Source organism: Entelurus aequoreus, linkage group LG23 (genome assembly GCF_033978785.1).
Source record: "Entelurus aequoreus isolate RoL-2023_Sb linkage group LG23, RoL_Eaeq_v1.1, whole genome shotgun sequence".
Classification (NCBI taxonomy): domain Eukaryota; kingdom Metazoa; phylum Chordata; class Actinopteri; order Syngnathiformes; family Syngnathidae; genus Entelurus; species Entelurus aequoreus.
In genome coordinates, this window is record NC_084753.1 from 38098819 (window position 1) to 38115477 (window position 16659).

Consider the following 16659-nt stretch of genomic DNA (forward strand, 5'->3'; position numbering starts at 1 on the left):
ACCAGGATCGGGTTACACACACAATAATGTCACATGTTAAATCAGAATTAGAATCAGCTTTATTGGCCAAGTATGTTTAACACACAAGGATTTTTACTTACTGAACTGTGTTCTCTTGTTCAGTGTAAAAAATAAATATCAATGATTAATTACACATAAAAACAAGTGCCTAAATAACTAACATGTGCAAGGTTAATACAAGTGCAGTGGTGAACGGAGCAAAAGCAAAAAGATGACGAAGTGAGCATGAGCTAGTACATTCACAGTGGCAGATTAGTTGCAGGGTTACCTCACAGTTCGATAGCCTGGGGGATGAAACTGTTGTTGTGGCGTGGTATTTGGTGATGTTGTTAGAAAGTCAAAGTTAAAGTGTTAAGAGTTGATTTCAAATCTTGCTGCTGCTGTTACACAAGTGTTTCTTCAACTGGTACTTATAAGAGAATCTTTCATCACACTCACTGCACTGCAACACTTTTTCACCAGTGTGTATTCTCATATGGACTACAAGTGTCGATCGGTAACAAAAGCGTTTGTTGCACTTTGAACAGGAATAAGGTTTTTCACCGGTGTGTATTCTCATGTGTCTGACAAGTTTTGTTTGGTCACAAAAACGTTTGCTGCAGCTGGAACAGGAATATGGCTTTACATCAATGTGCGTTCTCATGTGTATTTTTAAATATTGAATTTGTGTAAAACCTTTACCACAAACTGAACAGGAGAAAGATTTGTCTGCGGTGTGTGTTCTCATGTGTCTTTTCAAACACTGACTTCGGTTGAAATGTTTACCACAGACTGAACAGTTGAAAGGTTTTTCTCCGGTGTGCGTTCTCATGTGTGTTTTATACGAACCATTTTGGACAAAACTTTTATCACAGACTGAACAGGAAAAAGGTTTTTCACCAGTGTGTATTCTCATGTGCACTAAAAGTGCGGACTGGTGACAAAAGCTTCTGTCGCAGCTTGGACAGGGATATGTTATCTTAGCGGTGTGTGTTCCCATGTGCCTTGTCAAACATTGACTTCGTATGAATCCTTTGCTGCAGACTGAACAGGTGAAAGGTTTTTCTCCGGTGTGCAGTCTTGTGTGCCTTTTCAAATTCTGCATATGACGGAATCTTTTGCTGCAAACCGAACACATGAACGGTTTTTCCCCGGTGTGTATTCTCATGTGTGTTGTCAGATTATGGCGGTGGTTAAAAGTTTTGTCGCAGTGAGAGCATGTGAAGTGTGTGTTGTCAGTGTGACATGTCTTATCATCTTTAGAGTCTTCATCATCAGTGTCAGGAGAGTGTGACGTTGTGTCCTCACTATCTGATAGTGGAGCTAAGAGCTTGTCTGCTTGTGATCCTCCACAGTGGTCTCCATCAGCTTCTGTTGTCATGTGTTGAGTTGAGCTGCTGCTTGGAGGCTCCGCCTCTCTCTTCTCCTCACTTTCACCTTTGACCTCATCATCTTCACTCTTCACAGGGACACCAGTCACTGGGAACTCCTCCAGTCCTTGAAGATGCTCTCCCTCTTCACTGATGCTGTGTTCCTCCTCTTCCTCTTTAATTTTGGAGTGCTGTCGATCGTCATCTTCTTTTTTAATGTGAAGGGGCTGTGGCCCCTCCTCTTCCTCTTTAATGTGAGGGAGCTTTGCTTCTTCCTCTTCCTCTTTTATGTGGCGGGGCTGTGTCTCCTCTTGCTCCATTTTTTTTTCTTAGGTCCACTCCTGCTGCTCAAGGGAGAAAAGGTTCTTCTCAGAGGTCTGCAGAACACAAGAAGACAAACACGTGCTTTAGGGAAGTCCAGCTTCAAACTTGTTTTCATTAAGGGGCCACATCCCAGTTATGGCTGTCTATAGAGGGCCGTTTGTAACAGCGAGTATTATATAAGAAGAAGAAGCTCTGTCTTGTCATTGCACAAGTACAACAAAATGTTTTTTTATAAGTTTACTTATGCATATAATTATATATTTTCACATAAACTGTAAAACAAAACAAAACCCTGTATATTATACAGTACAAAAATTGCAACTCAGTCACCAGAATTTTACTGTAAAATATACAGTGTTTTTCACAGCATTTTATAGTAAATGGAAAAACAGTACCAAAGTTTTTACAGGTAGAAAAAAATGTCAGCTTAGTCGCCAAAATGTTACTGTCAAATGTAAGGGGACAATGACAATGACACTGAAAGCAGCTCCATCCCACAATCTCGAGTTTCATGTCTATCTCCCTCTGACAAACTCAATTTACACTTTCAGGGATGACAGAATAGCGTATGTAAATAAACCGGTGTACAAAGTGTGGCATTGCACCGGTCACCCAGGGGCGGGGTCCCCACATCTGCGGTCCCCTGAAAGGTTTCTCATTGTTATCCCATGGGGTTTTTTCTTGCCCTGATCTGGGATCTGATGTCCTTGTGGCTTGTGCAGCCCTTTGAGACACTCGTGATTTAGGGCTATATAAGTAAACTTTGATTGATTGACGTAACGAGGTTGGTAGAAGGTGGGGATCGAAACAGGAACCCTCAGGTTGCTGGCACGGCCACTCTGCCAACCGTCCCAAATATAATTTATAACAAAATAAATAATGCCTTTATACAGTGCCCTTATTTGTATTTTTAACAAACAAACAAAAAAAAAGCTTAGCGGCTCATTACGCAAGATACAGCTGGAAACTAATTATTAGGGCTGCAACAACTAATCGATTAAATCGATTAAAATCAATTATCAAAATAGTTGGCGATTAATTTATTCATCGATTCGTTGGAACTATGCTATGCGCATGTTGTTGTTTTTTTTTGTTTTATAAACCTTTATTTATAAACTGCAACATTTACAAACAGCTGAGAAACAATAATCAAAATAAGTACAAAAACAGTACAAAACAGCGCCAGGGCGGCACTGAGGCTACGTCTCATGAGGTGGCGTAAGCTAGCCAATGATGTGTCATGTGCAGCTCACGTGACGACGGCGTCTCCTTTGCTGGAAACATTCGAAAAATGGCGCAGGAAAACACTACCGATAGTTTAGCGGAGAAACATCTTGAGGTTATTGCTTCAATGGAGAAAAGTGTACGACCTAAGTCGTCAAAAGTGTGGGAACACTTCACTTTAAAGACTTCAAAGAAGACCGTTTCCTGCAAAATGGCACGGAAGTACAACATTGCTTCTGGAGCGCCTGAAGAAGAAACATGTTGGAGCCATGGATGAAGGGAAGAACTCACAGTACGTAACTTTTTAAGTCCATAGTGGCAACAAGCATTCATGAGTTCAGCTTTTTTGTGAGTAATGTTAAAGTTATGCCTTTGTTGCAACGCGGGGCTGATAATGTGTCTCCGGCACATTTGACTCCGTTTTGAGAGAGAAAACGCACGTTTACCAATTTCGAAATAAACGTAACGGACAGAAATATCTCAGGTTGGTTTCATAATGGATCAATGTAGCCGGGCCGATAAAGCTATATAAATATATTTAGATTTGAGTGACGCTTTAGTATAACTAAACGTTATGAAGGTGCTGGAATATTTCATGCTATTATTCAGAGGCAGCCTAAAATGAATCATTTATTATTCACAACAGAAACGTGTACAATATCTGATTCAGTTCTGATCTGATGAGTTACATTTCTGTGTTATTATTGGTGTATGCTGCACCCCCTATGTCCACCACATGGTGCCAGTATGCTTGTTTTTTTCAATAAAATACTGGAAAGGATAGAAATGTAGTTTGTCTCTTTTATCCGATTATTAATCGATTAATCTAAGTAATAATCGACAGATTAATCAATTATCAAATTAATCGTTAGTTGCAGCCCTACTAATTATACATCTATATTATATATTTATACATATATATATATATATATATATATATATATATATATATATATATATATATAGATAGATAGATAGATAGATAGATAGATAGATAGATAGATAGATAGATAGATAGATAGATAGATAGATAGATAGATAGATAGATAGATAGATAGATAGATAGATACTGTATATTCAAGTACAAATACACATTCAATTAAAGGCCTACTGAAAGCCACTACTACCGACCACGCAGTCTGATAGTTTATATATCAATGATGAAATCTTAACATTATAACACATGCCAATACGGCCGGGTTAACTTATAAAGTGACATTTTAAATTTGCCGCTAAACTTCCGGTTCGAAACGCCTCTGAGGATGACGTATGCGCGTGACGTAGACCGGCGAACACGGGTATGCCTTCCACATTGAAGCCAATACGAAAAAGCTCTGTTTTCATTTCATAATTCCACAGTATTCTGGACATCTGTGTTTGTGAATCTGTTTCAATCATGTTCATTGCATTATGGAGAAGGAAGCTGAGCAAGCAAAGAAGAAAGTTGTCGGTGCGAAATGGACGTATTTTTCGAACGTAGTCAGCCACAACAGTACACAGCCGGCGCTTCTTTGTTTACATTCCCGAAAGATGCAGTCAAGATGGAAGAACTCGGATAACAGAGACTCTAACCAGGAGGACATTTGACTTGGATACACAGACGCCTGTAGAGAACTGGGACAACACAGACTCTTGCCAGGATTACTTTGATTTGGATGACAAAGACGCAGACGTGCTACTGTGAGTATGCAGCTTTGGCTTTTTTTTGCGTATGTACGTAACTTTTTTAAAATATATAAGCTTTATGAACCTTGGGTTAGGTGAACGGTCTTTTGGGCTGAGTGATTGTGTGTGTTGATCATGTGTTTGAATTGTATTGGCGTGTTCTATGGAGCTAGGAGCTAGCAGAGGAGCTAGGAGCTAGCATAACACGTACCGTACGTGCGCGTCACGTACGTAACTTTTTAAAAATATATAAGCTTTATGAACCTTGGGTTAGGTAAACGGTCTTTTGGGCTGAGTGATTGTGTGTGTTGATCAGGTGTTTGAATTGTATTGGCGTGTTCTATGGAGCTAGGAGCTAGCAGAGGAGCTAGGAGCTAGCATAACAAACACGCAGGTGTTTTTATGAAGGATTAATTTGTGGCATGTTAAATATAAGCCTGGTTGTGTTGTGGCTAATAGAGTATATATATGTCTTGTGTTTATTTACTGTTGTAGTCATTCCCAGCTGAATATCAGGTCACCCCCGGCTCTCACAGCATCTTCCCTATCTGAATAGCTTCAACTCCCCACTAGTCCTTCACTTGCACTTTACTCATCCACAAATCTTTCATCCTCGCTCAAATTAATGGGGAAATTGTCGCTTTCTCGGTCCGAATCTCTCTCACTTCATGCGGCCATCATTGTAAACAATAGGGAACTTTGCGTATATGTTCAACTGACTACGTCACGCTACTTCCGGTAGGGGCAAGCCTTTTTTTTATCAGATACCAAAAGTTGCAATCTTTATCGTCGTTGTTCTATACTAAATCCTTTCAACAAAAATATGGCAATATCGCGAAATGATCAAGTATGACACATAGAATAGATCTGCTATCCCCGTTTAAATAAAAAAAAATCATTTCAGTAGGCCTTTAATTGTCACTCTTCTCATATATCTTACTTTCATTCTTGGTAATGCTCTTCCACTCAGTAGCGTAATTCTAGGTGTTACTTCATGTTAATAATGAAATATGACGTTAGTAAACATGTGAGAGTAAGAAGTAAACAAACCTGTTCTGTGTAACACAACTTGATGTTTCTTGAAAAGAGCGTCCAGTAGTTGATGTTGTTGTTGTTCGAAAAGGTTCTTACCCAACTACTCTGCTGGCGTTATTCAACAGCCGCTGATTTACCAACACTCTCAGCATTTGTACTTTGCACATTTTCACACAGTCACACTTTATACGTGATTTCTGCTGAGCGTCCCTTTTGTTAGCAGCTCGTAAGCTAAGCTAACTAGCAAGCTAAACTAGCATGAGAAGCTACAACGTTCACTCAGTTAAGTTTATTCTGACACGAAGAACTGATAACGTGCGGGAATAAGTATAAAAAATATAAATGAAGTCCTCCTTCTTCTTTAGGCAATGAATAAAATCAACGAACCCTTCAGACCGCAAAGCTCGACTGTAAACACAGACGTAGTCCATGCGCATGCGCGGTCGGTTCGCGCAAGAGCTAAGTCGACGTCACTTCCTTTCTAGAAATATTTTACGACGCTGCGTCTGAATGTTTTATAAATAATTTTATTATTTAGACAATAATACAAATAACTTACCTATCAGTAAAAGAGAACAAGAATATACAAATGAACAAGGGGTGGATTTAAAAAAAAAATCGGGACACATTTTTAACAACCGTCATTGACACACGGGGGCGCCACTGACTTTTTTTTCATTTAGATTTTTTTAAACATAAACCTATACCTGCGGACTAACACAAGTATAATTGTTAATTGTCAATTTTGAATTGATGTATTTGATGTAAATAAAGTGGCAAAATAGATAACATCGTTCGGGTGTCAGTGCGGATCTTTACGGTTTCTAAATACTGCTGAAGTGACGTCAGCGTGTCTTGCATTGTCTGCCGTCTGCGCATGCGCATACCAATCGTATCTTTCGGCTAAAAGAACAGTGAAGTCTTTAACGGCGTTAATTCCTTCATTTCCACGCTGTACTCATTAGTCTATCTTATGATAAACTGCACTTTCTTTATACATTTTTCGTCCCACTGAGATATGAATCTTCTCAGGCTAGCTTAGCTTGCTAGTTAGCTTAGCTCGCTAGTTAGCTTCGCTTGCTAGCTGCTAACAAAGAGAGGCGGAAGTTCTCAAAGCATCGCTAGGCAGAGCTCAAATGTGAGTAAAATGTTGTGATTGTGTGAAAATGTTTTAAGTACAAATGCTGAGAGTGTGGGTGAATAAGCCACGAACGGCGGCTGTTGAAAAATTATTTGTAGTGTTAGAACGAGGAGGAACTTTCTCCAACTACTGAACGCTGCTTTCGAAAAACATTAAGTTTGTTTGTTTACGTCTCGCTTTCACGTGTTTACTTATGTAACAAACTTTTCAGGATGTCCCAAATTACCAGATAATGTTAGGTAAGGAGGAGTTTTGTCCCTCCAGAGTTGCCGTAGGGCTGTGACGTAAGAGGTCTATAAAGGTGGTTGTGGAAGAAGGTGTGTGAGGGAGAGAAAAAGGGGAGTGAACATTAAAGAAGTGGTGGAGACCGGACCTGCTCTTATGACTCCCATTTATTATTTTATTATTATATTATATTAGTACAAATAATATGCGAACCCAGAATACTCGGCTACATTGGTGGCAGCGGTGGGATTTTAACTGCTGTGTTGAAAAAAAAAAAAGAGAAAAGAAGAAAGTGTTACACGGGACTCGTGAGTTTTCAGTTAGCTGCACGTGTATAGTTAGCTGCTAAGCTTCCTGGCTGTTTTTCGGACACGTGGTGTGGTGACGACGACACTTTTAAGCTCGGCAAGACGCTGATTGACAGACACTCACACGGCATGAATGTCAAAAATGGACTTAACAGCTCCCTTCCCCGGCGACGGTGCCAGAATTTCTCAGCTGGACAGAGACAATTGATGGACCGCTTCTGGGCCAGCCTATCGGCGCATGTGCGTGCTCCGGTGGAGAGCTTGGAGGTGTGTGCTGCGGATGTGAGCCGGCTGGTTACGGAGGCGTTCCCGGCGGTCTTGCTGCTGGCTCTTCATGCTGGGAGACATCCGACGGTGGTGTGAGCAGTGCGGAGCGTGTCGGACCCGCCGGTGCCCTTGAAGTCCCCGTGGGTGGGTCCCAGATTTGTCGGCCCCTCCAGAGGGTGGCCATGGACATTCTGGAGTTGCCCATAAGTCCCCGTGGGCGGGTCCCAGAATTGTTGCCCCCTTCCAGAGGGTAACCATGGATATTCTGGAGTGGCCCAGAAGTTCCCATGGGGTGGTCACAGGTTTGTCGGCCCCTCAGGAGGGTGGTCATGGACATTTTGGAGTGGCCCGTAAGTCCCATGTGGGGGGGAGGGGTCCCGGGGTGGTTGTCCCTTCCAGAGACTCTGCCAGCACCACCAGATGGTACTTTATTGATTCCTTCACTGCCTATAACCCCAAGTCTGATGGCATGATGGCGCGTCACAATCGAACTATCTCGCAGGGGGCGACTGGGGCGACCTCCTGCGCACAACTGAACTATCTCGCAGTGGGCGATTGGACCGACCTCCTTCACATCTGCACGTTTTTGTATGTTTTGAGGGGCCAGGGTGCTATCTTATGCAATACTTTGTGGATCAGTTAAAATATTGTTGATTTGTTGGTGCATTAAGATTGTGAATTTTTTTCTCTGTTCTATTTCCCCTTGTTTGTTACCTATTTTGTTTGTGACGAAACGGGGACGTTTCTAATTGAGGGGGGGACGTATGTAACAAACTTTTCAGGATGTCCCAAATTACCAGATAATGTTAGGTAAGGAGGAGTTTTGTCCCTCCAGAGTTGCCGTAGGGCTGTGACGTAAGAGGTCTATAAAGGTGGTTGTGGAAGAAGGTGTGTGAGGGAGAGAAAAAGGGGAGTGAACATTAAAGAAGTGGTGGAGACCGGACCTGCTCTTATGACTCCCATTTATTATTTTATTATTATATTATATTAGTACAAATAATATGCGAACCCAGAATACTCGGCTACACTAACTTTATATTCTACCATTAACATGATAAGTACATGTTATAATAGTTTAAAATAATGTGGGATAGGCTCCAGCACCCGCGGAGAGGGACAAGCGGTAGAAAATCAGAATACCTTTATTGTCATTGCATGGAAACAACGAAATTGAACAGCAATCCAGCTCAGAGCTTTTAAAACAACATACATAAAATACTCTTAAGACAACAAACAATAATAACACACTTAAAAACATAATAAACATTTTAAAAACATATTGCACAGCAGATCTCTATCAGAGTTAAGCAAGTTAATAAAGTAGTGAGTGTTCAGGTAAGTGCAGAGTTTAGAGCAGGGGTCGGCAACCCGCGGCTCCGGAGCCGCATGCGGCTCCTTGACCACTCTGATGCGGCTCAGCTACATACATGCCGACCCCCCCGATTTTCCCAGGAGATTTATGGATGTCAGTGTCTCTCATAAATTACTCCCAGGGAAAAAATAATCCTATTTACACAGTGTGCCAGTCCAGCCACATGTTGCATGTTGTTATTACTTGCACACTCAGGAGACAGCAAAGCATACTTACTCATCAGCCACACAGCTTACACTGACGGTAGCCGTATCAAACAACTTTAACATTGTTACGTTACAAATATGCGCCACACTGTGAACCCACACCTAAAAAGAATGAAAAACACATTTCTGGAGAACATCCCACCGTAACACCACACAAACACAACACAACCATTACCCAGAATCCCATGCAGCCCTAACTCTTCCGGTCTACATTATACACCCCCGCTACCACCAAATCCCCCCACACATCAACCCCCCCCCCCCCCCTCCCCTCTCCGTGCGTTGGTTGAGCGGAAGAGTTAGGGCTGCATGGGATTCTGGGTATTGGTACCGTCAGTGTAAGATGTGTGGCTGCTGAGTTAGTACGCCTTGCTGTCACTTACGTGAGCAAGCTGAAATTGCATTCTACGCGTGGTCGAGCAGGTACACTGTTAGGGCAGACTGTAGAGGGCGCCAAATGCAGTGTCATCACGCTCTGATATTCGGGAGTCTCCCGGGAAAAGTGAGACGGTTGGCAAGTATGACGCTATCAAGCGCCATTAGTCCAAAACTCGCGGGCTGCACTAACATCAAATTTCCACATTAAAGTGTGTGCCGGTGCGTGTGTCGGAGACCCCTGGTTAACATAGCACAAAGCATTTAAGCTTTGTATGCAGTGTTTTTCATTTAAAAAAAAAATTTGTGGCTCCCATTACTTTCTTTAATTTGTGAAACTTGCCAAAATGGCTCTTTGAGTGGTAAAGGTTGCCGACCCCTGGTTTAGAGCAATAACAGTTCTAGGATAGAAACAGTTTTTCAGTCTATTTTTGATGGTTTTATAGCGCCTCCCTGAGGGCAAGAGTTCAAGCCAGCGGTGACCTGGGTGGGATGAGTCCCCGAGGATGTTGTTTGCTCTCCTGCTGCAGTGTTGGGTGTTGTCACGATGCATATGAATTCACCTCGATACATATCTGAAAATATTTGACACTCGATAACTCAGGGCAGGGGCGTCACTAGGTTATAAGAAGACAGGGTGTTTAGCCCCCAGGAGATGGACATGATGAGTGAAACATTTCACATTCAATACGGTACTGACCTGGGAGACCATATTGGTGCTGTTGGTTGTTTACGGGGCAATGAATGTTACTTGTTAAATAATAAAATCCACAATAAAATGAATGCGACTATTACATCATCTTTGGGTGAGCTACGTCATTTGTGTGCTGCCAGCAGAAGTGGATACGTCATCACAACACCCAGTTTCGGTGAGAAAAGTGGTATTTCCGGCGGCCAAATTTTTGGTGCATCACTGGTCAATAGTCCACAAATAATCAGGATCAGGATGGTTTATTATTGTCCATTCTTTAACACATAAGAACTGAAATTACATTTTCGGCACAGTCCCACTAAGAGCAGACATACGTTACAGGGAGACAAAACAGGACCGCCAACAGATCAGCCACTTACGGCGCTCCTTAAAAAAGGTGGGAAAAAGGTGATATTGGGAAAGGGGGCAAGAGTAAAAAATATCAGTCAAAGGCTGGACCCTCGGGAGGAGGTCCAGACTGAGTCCAAGGGGAAAAAAACTAATTTGCCATAGCACACATAAACATGTTACATACAATCACAACAACTCGCAACAGGGGGAGGGGAGTTGGGGCTCTGGAGGCTGGCCTGCTGCTTTAAAGCGCTACTCAGCCGTCCATCACTCCGAAGGGGAATCAAGCGGTGGTGAAGGCGTGGGGTGGGGTGGGGGTGGGGAGTGTGTCTTTGGGTGTAGTGGTGTTGTGTCCATAGGCCCGGGGCCGTTCTGCATGCAATGCAAGCAAAGTTCGACTTCCAGGTGTCGTTGAGGAGGGAGGGAAGTCAAAAGCGTCCATCTTTGAGAGTCCTCGGGGGATGTTTACAGAACAGCCTGCTCCTGTTGTTGCATCGAGGCCATTCGAGGGAGTCAAATCGTAGATTAGGATTTTTGTTTTTCCGCGAGCAGACATTACAATGGCTTGTCTGTTCTATTCGTCCATGTTGGCTCTCATATCCAATTTTCAACACTCTTTGCATTCTCTCGATGAGCTTCAAGAGGTAGTCACCTGAAATGGTTTTCACTTCACAGGTGTGCTCGAAGCTCATGGAGAGAATGGCAAGAGTGTGCAATGCAGTATTTAGAGCAAAGGGTGGCTATTTTGAAGAAACCAGAATATAAATATGTTTTCAGTTATTTCACCTTTTTTTGTTGTTAAGTACATAACTCCACATGTGTTCGCTCATAGTTTTGATGCCTTCAGTGACTATCTACAATGTAAATAGCCATGAAAATAAAGAAAACACATTGAATGAGGAGAAACTTTTGGCCTGTACTGTATATACTTTGATTGCAAAGAAAAAGCAATTGTTAAAGGACCGGAATTGACGTGTACGCTGTAGCGTATTTGCTTACGTGTTACATACATTTCGTAAGTGAGTTGAAAAATAAAGCTTCCAACTTCACACAAGTGGGTCACAGAACAATAATACCTTAAAAATATAATAATTAGACCAACGTTTTTTGCAGCGCAAACAATTGGGACTAGCTTGGGGAGATTTTGAGAAGAGCACTGATTAGGAATCATAACTCAGAAGTTCTAGTAGTTAAACAAATTGAACCCGTTTGGGGAGATTTGGACATGGTTGGAGGGTTGGTTATGAATAATAACACCTAAATACCATAAATGTTAATAACTTAAAATATATACACTACCGTTCAAAAGTTTGGGGTCACATTGAAATGTCCTTATTTTTGAAGGAAAAGCACTGTACTTTTCAATGAAGATAACTTTAAACTAGTCTTAACTTTAAAGAAATACACTCTATACATTGCTAATGTGGTAAATGACTATTCTAGCTGCAAATGTCTGGTTTTTGGTGCAATATCTACATAGGTGTATAGAGGCCCATTTCCAGCAACTATCACTCCAGTGTTCTAATGGTACAATGTGTTTGCTCATTGGCTCAGAAGGCTAATTGATGATTAGAAAACCCTTGTGCAATCATGTTCACACATCTGAAAACAGTTTAGCTCGTTACAGAAGCTACAAAACTGACCTTCCTTTGAGCAGATTGAGTTTCTGGAGCATCACATTTGTGGGGTCAATTAAACGCTCAAAATGGCCAGAAAAAGAGAACTTTCATCTGAAACTCGACAGTCTATTCTTGTTCTTAGAAATGAAGGCTATTCCACAAAATTATTTGGGTGACCCCAAACTTTTGAACGGTAGTGTAATAGTGAGACCTAAATTATTTGCTGCACAAATAAATTGGGACTGGTTTGGGGAGATTTTGAGAAGGTGGGAGAATCATAATTTGTTAATACCTTTTAAAATGATAACCGAGCTAAACATTTTGCAGCACAACAAGCACAAATGATTGGGACAAGTTTGTGGAGATGTGGACAAGGGGGGGGAGGACAAGGTGGGTTTGGAGGGCAACTTCACACAGGGGAATCACCAACGTTAATAACTGAAAAACTACAATAGTTATTAAAAAAAAAATTGCAGCACAAACGAATGGGACAACTTTGATGACATTTTTTACACAGTTGTGGGAGTTAAGTATGATTAATCACACTCTAATAACAAAAAGTATAAACCGTTAAACGAGAGCTGCACTTTTTTTTGGAATTTTACCCATCGTTCACAATCATGAAAAGACAAGAACATGTCACTTTTCCTCCGAGGAAATATCGATCATCATAGTTCCGTTCTAAGAAAGCACAGCTTGGAGGTGCAGTCTGCACAATTGCATGGCTCAGTAGCTCAGACAGAAATGTGTTTGTATAAGTTTGGATTGTTCTAAACGGGGAAAGACATGAATGTTTCTTGTTTTCATGTCAGCATTAAAGCTAGCTAGCCGGCTCCACTCAGTCCAGGAGTTGATCAAAGTACATTTATCAACCTCGGTTTTTCGATCATTCTAATTTGAAAGGTTAATACGAACCCTCGGGAGTTATGCCGTGGTCATCATTATTACCATGTATCGTTACGCGCCTACAATTCAGTCTTGTTGTCCCAGTGAACAATTACAACACTGTAGTTCTGATTGGATCCCCTCTGCGATTTACCCCCACACCTTCCAACACAGGGGTGTCAAACGTATGGCCCGAGGGCCGGATCAGGCCCGCGAACAGGTTTTATCCGGCCCGCGGGATGTGTTTGCTAAGTATAAAAATTAACCTGAAATTTTTGAATGAATGGAACAGCTGTTCTAAATGTGTCCACTGGATGACGCAATAGCAATTATTTGTATCTTTGTAGATGATGCTACATACACTACCGTTCAAAAGTTTGGGGTCACCCAAACAATTTTGTGGAATAGCCTTCATTTCTAAAAACAAGAACAGACTGTCGCGTTTCACATGAAAGTTCTCTTTTTCTGGCCATTTTGAGCGTTTAATTGACCCCACAAATGTGATGCTCCAGAAACTCAATCTGCTCAAAGGAAGGTCCGTTTTGTAGCTTCTGTAACGAGCTAAACTGTTTTCAGATGTGTGAACATGATTGCACAAGGGTTTTCTAATCATCAATTAGTCTTCTGAGCCAATGAGCAAACACATTGTACCATTAGAACACTGGAGTGATAGTTGCTGGAAATGGGCCTCTATACACCCATGTAGATATTGCACCAAAAACCAGACATTTGCAGCTAGAATAGTCATTTACCACATTAGCAATGTATAGAGTGTACTTCTTTAAAGTTAAGACTAGTTTAAAGTTATCTTCATTGAAAAATAAGGACATTTTAATGTGACCCCAAACTTTTGAACGGTAGTGTATGTGCAAAATAAACCACATGATGTTAGTGCACCAGTCGAGGAAAATGATCAAACTACATAAATAACATTCTGTAATTTAATTTTGGTATGATTTTTTTGTATCTGGATAGACTGAAAATGAACACCAATGAGTTGACTAAAGAACATTATCACATAATTTATTCAGAAAATATAAATAACGACAAATAAAGATAGAATACTATTAACCGCAACATGTAAGTGTAAAAAAACAACAACATTATGATTTGTGCAATTTCAGAATGTGCTTGTTCTATTTTTAAACAAAGAAAGCAATATAAAGTTGTCTTTATTTTTAGGTTATCGTGCCGTGATTTTACCAATCCGGCCCACTTGGGAGTAGATTTTTCTCCATGTGGCCCCCACTAAAATGAGTTTGACGTGCAATTGTGATTGGATAGATTTGTAACCCGCCTAAGGACTAAATTAAATATGATTGGATTTTGTCTCTGTCAGTATTTTTTTCCTCGTTTTATTCGTCAACTAAATTTTCAATTCATTTCATCATTGTTTTTAGTTAGTTTTTTTTAGTTGTTGTCCTGTTTTTGTCAGGGGAAATGTTTATTTAACAAAATTAGCACTTCTTGTGGGTCATTCTGGTTCTTTTTTGTTTAGAATATCCTTCATATTTGCTGTTTCCTGATTGCTCTTGTTATTTTGCCTATGTACAGTATGATTATGACATCTTGAATGTCAACCTCAGAGACATTATCAGAACATATGCTGGACTTTCCTAAAGCGTGTGTTTGTCTTCTTGTGTCCTGCAGACGTCTGTGACGAACATCATCTCCCTGAGCAGCAGGAGTGGACCTAAAAAAAAATGGAGCAAGAGGAGCCACAGCCCCTCCACATCAAAGAGGAAGAAGAGGAGCCCTGGCAAATTAAAGAGGAAGAAGGGGAGCCACAGCCCCTCCACATTAAAGAGGAAGAGGTGGAACACAACATCAGTCATTTAGGAGAGCAGCTTGAATGGTTGGAGGAGTTCCCAATGATTGGTGTCCCTGTGAAGAGTGAAGATGATGAGGTCAAAGGTGAAAGTGAGGAGAGGAGAGAGGCGGAGCCTCCAAGCAGCAGCTCAACTCAACACATGACAACAGAAGCTGATGGAGACCACTGTGGAGGATCACAAGCAGACAAGCTCTTAGCTCCACTATCAGATAGTGAGGACACAACGTCACACTCTCCTGACACTGATGATGAAGACTCTAAAGATGACAAGACATGTCACACTGACAACACACGCTTTAAATGCTCTCTCTGCGACAAAACCTTCAATCACCGTTATAATCAGAAAATACACATGAGGACACACACAGGAGAGAAACCGTTCATGTGCGCATTTTGCAGTAAACGATTCTCTCAGAAGCAACATTTGAAAGTACACACAAGACTACACACTGGAGAAAAACCTTTTTCATGTTCAATTTGCGGCGAGGATTTTATACAGAATGAATATTTGAAAGTACACATGAGAAGCTCCCACTCTGGAGACACATTTACAAAAGCATTCACCTGTTCGGTTTGTGGTAAAAGTCTAGTCAATAATCAAAGTTTGAAAATACACATGAGAAGAATACACACCGGTGAAAAGCCGTATTCCTGTTCCAGCTGCCACAAAAGCTTTTGTGACCAGTCAGCGCTCGCAGTGCACATGAGAACACACACCGGAGAGAAGAAATGCATTTGTTCAATCTGTGGTAAAGGTTTAGTAAATAATCAGTGTTTAAAAATACACATGAGAAGAATACACACTGGCGAAAAACCTTATTCCTGTTCGAGCTGCAACAAAAGCTTCTGCGACCGGTCAGCACTTGTCGTACACATGAGGACGCACACCGGGGAAAAACCATGTGTCTGCGCAGTCTGTGGCAAAAGCTTAGTGGATAGCAAATGTATGAAAGTGCACATGCGAACGCACACTGGTGAGAAACCATATACCTGTTCTGTCTGCAGCAAATGCTTTTCTGACCGATCGACGCTTGCGAGACACGTAAGACGACACACCGGGGAGAAAGTGTTGAGTTGCGGTGTGTGCGGTCAAAGTTTTTCTTATAAGTACCAGTTGGAGAAACACAAATGTGCTGGTGAGAACAGCAGCAGCACATGAAGCTGCAGGATTTGAAATAATCTGTCAAAAGTTTGTTAGCATTGACATCATCACATGTGACTATGTTGTCATTAAAATGTATTGGTTATTCTCCGGTGTAAATGTGTACATTTCGCTCCCGTCACATTTATAACCCACTTTCTGAGCAAAGCTGTTTGTTTGTGAAGGTGTTCCCATATTGCAAATGAAACCACGCCTCCACCCTACCCCAAAGTAGCAGAATATTTTGTTTTGAAAATGTACACTGTTTCAATATATTTATTGAAGACAATTTTTTTTTTTTTTATAAAGTTGAACATAAACAGTAAATGTAGAGTTCAGACGCAAAAACAGATTGTTTTGAGCAAACCTCTGTTTTTGTGGAGCTTTTCCTGAAACAGCCATCATGTTGTTGGGTTGCAATGAAATAGTTTCTAACAACCAAAATGATAGTCTCAATTTGAAAAATGCACATTTATTACACAAATTTAATTTCGATCATTTTGTAGCAGAAACAAGACAAGTCCACGCGTTTCTTTGGAAAATCAGGTGCCAACCTGTACTTAAAAAATAGTTAAAACACATATTTTTTCAGAGGAATGCTTATTCTATCACTGTAATGTATTACTTTT

General features: G+C 41.1%; 2 protein-coding genes across 2 annotated transcripts; one reads left to right on the plus strand and one right to left on the minus strand.

The window, feature by feature from the left end:
- Nucleotides 1–70: 70 nt before the first annotated feature.
- Nucleotides 71–6069, minus strand: LOC133640434 (oocyte zinc finger protein XlCOF6.1-like). The gene is made up of 2 exons (XM_062033844.1): nt 5634–6069; nt 71–1747 (listed from the first exon to the last, which is right to left on the minus strand). The coding sequence occupies exon 2, from the start codon at nt 1688–1690 to the stop codon at nt 386–388; it is 1305 nt and encodes a 434-aa protein (XP_061889828.1). The 5' UTR covers nt 1691–1747; nt 5634–6069; the 3' UTR covers nt 71–385.
- A 417-nt stretch (nt 6070–6486) lies between these two features.
- Nucleotides 6487–16343, plus strand: LOC133640476 (oocyte zinc finger protein XlCOF6.1-like). Its single transcript, XM_062033918.1, has 2 exons — nt 6487–6756; nt 14709–16343. Exon 2 carries the CDS (start codon nt 14762–14764, stop codon nt 16046–16048), a length of 1287 nt encoding a protein of 428 aa, XP_061889902.1. The 5' UTR covers nt 6487–6756; nt 14709–14761; the 3' UTR covers nt 16049–16343.
- The last annotated feature ends 316 nt before the right edge of the window (nt 16344–16659 follow it).